Below are 3,688 nucleotides of genomic sequence, written 5' to 3' on the forward strand. Positions count from 1 at the left end.
TCACCAGGCTCTTATACCCGGCAGAGTAGCCTGGCAGTGTCCTTGTTGGCTGAAGGCTCCCTCTGCATGTCCCATGAGATGGATGTCAAGGTTGTTGTGGGTGCTAGTGTGTATGGATGGCATACTGGGATAATTACAACCGTATGAAGTGTTGGCATATCCATACAGGTTGTTGTAAGGGCCAAGTGTAACGTTGTAAGGCACTGGGTGAGTTCCTCCGACGCATGGCTTACCGTCGCGAACCAACACTGGCACCGACACCCTACGCGGTGGAGCCGCATATGCAGCCAATTCCAAAGACTTGTCTTGTCTTTGTCGCTTACACTTGTACCTCCTGTTCTGAAACCATATTTTAACCTGAGTGGAGGTCAGCTTAAGAACATGGGCCAGGTGGTCCCGCTCCGGCGCTGAGAGGTACCTCTGCTGTTTGAAGCGCCGTTCCAACTCCAAAACCTGCGTTTGTGAAAACAGCACCCGTGGCTTTCTTCGTGTTTGCTTTGTTTTGTCTGAATTGATATTATTCCGTTTAGTGTCACAGTCCATCGAATCGTCAAGGCACATCCCTGTTAGAATGAAAAATAACAATGTTATCTTAGTTTGAAAAAAACGTTTTATATGAAGAAGAAATCATAAGCTGTTCAAATGTAGACCTGATGTGCCATCCATGACAACATTGGACGGATCTTTATGCATATGAGTTTGTCACCACGAACTCACTTTTTTAATTAAGTAATTAAGATAAATTGAAATTGGCATAGATCTTTATGCTGTAGGCTATACATTGTATATGGCAATAGCAGTTTTCACCATTTATATAGAGGCCTATACTCACTGCTTTGTCAGATTATCAATCAATTATCCAATGTAATGTGTCAGTGTTACTCACAGCATTAACTTTAAAAAAAATAATTTAAAAAATAACCCAATTTAGCCTGTTATTTTTATTTTCCAGCTTGTTCTTCTACCAAAATTGGTTATGGGGCTAAAATTAGGCAACATGATGCGACATGCGTCTTGAAGCATTGGCAGTGGCAGGGTTGGGGGCAATTTTGTTTAAGTTTAATTCAGTTCAGGGATACATCGATTTGATTACACGTTTGTGGGGATCATATAAGTAAATATTTCTATATGGACAACTTTTAATTGAACAGTAAACAATTGTATTTCTGAGAATAGCGAAGATCATGGATCAAAGAACATTTCCATATAGCCATACTCTGAAGGAAATACTCTGATGGTGCTCTAACTTACCCGGGTCCTCATTCGTCTCTTCCTCTGTCGCAGCAGGTGAACTATAACTGCCTCTCAGGATGTCAATGTCGTCTGAATTTAAGATGCATTTCATCTGCATTCGCTCTGCGAAACACGGCTTTTCCTGACTGTCCAATAAATCGATGCTTCGAAGCATAGTGTGCACGCGCCGCAGAGACGTCGATCCGTCCTGATCTGGAATCAAATATCCTTGATCATTGAAATCATGTTGGGAGTGTTGCTCCAGCTTTAAAATATCTTTGACTGAGAAAGGCGTTGAAGTCACTGGACAGGGAAGCATAGTTTACGCAGAGGAATGTAAGAGAAAATAGGCTATATGTTTGCCAATTTCCGTTTCACCGTCTTGATTGTTGTCCGATATCCTTCAGCTGGCACAGACTATATCGAATTGTGATGAGAAGCAAGATATTCGGAGTCACTGCATGTGAATATCAACCTGTCACACCATTGGGGGTATGGTGCAATCAAGTCATGCCTTTCAGCACTCAGTGTAAACCTCTCCAAACTGCCATTAGCCAATCGCCGAGCGCGTGATAAGTGGCATACCACTGTCTTGTGTAAACCACTCCTTTTTTCCTCATCTTACGCTGACACGAGACATCCCTCCTCATCTTCTAAGATATAGAGATATAAGAAAAACTACCTTTACGTTTTATTGTGGGGTTGATGAATAATACGGTAGCTGTTTTGACATTTGGGATAATAATTGAGATGATTTCAGCATAGATTTCAAAATCCTCTGATTTCTCAGAGAATTGTAATAGGCCCAACTGTTGTGATGTTTAAGACGGAACAGTGCCTTTAACAATATGGATATTAGCTTGTTATTTATTGCTATGACTGTGCGGGCTACTGGCAAACCTTTGGCTTGCGCTTCTGTCGAGACAGCCTATAGGTCACTCAATTAGTGTGAAGGTCCCCGCGGTTGAGTGATCTTGCGCGGCAAGGTGGATGTAGGTTTACATTGATGCTGACTTCCAGCGACCTATTAGTATTCTAGACCACAACAAACAGTAACATTACACCTGATGTTGTGGAAGGGGAGAGACGGCGGCGCCAGGCTGCAATGCTTGGCTGATGCTGAGACGCGGCGAAAAGGGGGAGAGACCTATAGGACACTGCAGGCTTCTAATGAGCTCTGGGCTTTGGCTATTGATAATGATATAAGCCAGGGATCAATTTAATTTCCATCTCACAAAATGCACTAAATTAAATGACCTTACTTTTTTTTTTTTTAAAGGAAGCTGGATGATAATTTCGAATTATTTATTGATTTACTATTGTCTATCGTCTTTATAAGATCTACAGTTGTTCGCATGAGAAGGTTGCTAATCTCGGAAAAGATAGACAGAAGTGACGGAGAGGGCATGCACATTCTCCATGACGCCTCATTGATACTTCATATCCAGTTGTTAAGCTGTAGGCCTATGACGATAGACCAGTAGATTTCCTATGCAAATCAAAATATTTGTTCTGGGAGCCTTTCAGCTATTGGTTAAATGGTTAAAAACCATAAGCAATTTGTTACAGAGGTATTATATGATTGGGAAATGTATCATAACGTTTAATCTATTTCGAATTTGACGTGCTACTCTTGAATTTCAATTAAACATGTGCTATGATACCGTTTGTGTGTTAGGGGAATAGTTAACTACTTAAATATTTTAATACGAATTGTTGATTATCGATATCCTGACTGGGCATAATCGATATATGCAGTGACATAAAAAAGAGTTATTATGAATGATTTGTACAGCTGAACTGAAAGTTATTTAGCCTACGTAAAATACTGAATTCCGTTTACTTCCAGAATTGCTTCAAGCATCAGTTTAATATTGGCCTACTCTAAATAATAGGCTACTTTAAGAATCGAGCACAAGACTTGAAAAGATCTTCTGAAGTTCTGTTGTCCTCAAGTGCAGGGCTATTATTTCTTTATCTAGCGAGAGAATCAGAATCAGAATTTATTTGTACTCAGCTTTATCTGTTTATTTGTTTTTTTATATTAAGGAATAAAATAACTAGACAAGATAATCTCTTTGTCCAAGTAATCAAATGTTTAGACAAAATGCAGATCCATCTTCAATTGATAGTAATCAACTAACATGTTTGATATATTCTATAATCAATATTAACTTTATTATTGTGGTAACAAACTGAAGAAAAAACTAAGTCAATTTCCTGTATGTGCAAATATACTTGGCCAAATAAAAAATTCTGATTCTGAATTCTGATTCTGAACTGAGAACACTACACTTCAAAGCTCCTATACTCCATTTCATGTAGCAACTCAATAGGCATGAATGTCAACAGAGAATTGTTTGAAATGTTTCAGGGACAGAGAGCAGGCTACCTTGGGGATTTTAGGGTGTCCAGTTTGATGGCTAAATGACTTAATTACACTACACCTGTGTTC

The 3,688-nt window shown here is 39.4% G+C and overlaps 1 protein-coding gene across 1 annotated transcript; it reads right to left on the reverse strand.

Annotated features, from left to right (window-relative positions):
* On the reverse strand, nt 1-1,552 carry nkx2.7 (NK2 transcription factor related 7; the record flags this gene model as incomplete). The annotated part of the gene is made up of 2 exons (XM_080532397.1): nt 1-563; nt 1,252-1,552. 2 exons carry the CDS (start codon nt 1,550-1,552, stop codon nt 1-3), a joined length of 864 nt encoding a protein of 287 aa, XP_080388523.1.
* Between the last annotated feature and the right edge of the window lie 2,136 nt (nt 1,553-3,688).

The sequence above is a fragment of the Nansenia antarctica genome, assembly GCF_963989245.1.
Source record: "Nansenia antarctica genome assembly, chromosome: 5".
NCBI lineage: Eukaryota > Metazoa > Chordata > Actinopteri > Argentiniformes > Microstomatidae > Nansenia > Nansenia antarctica.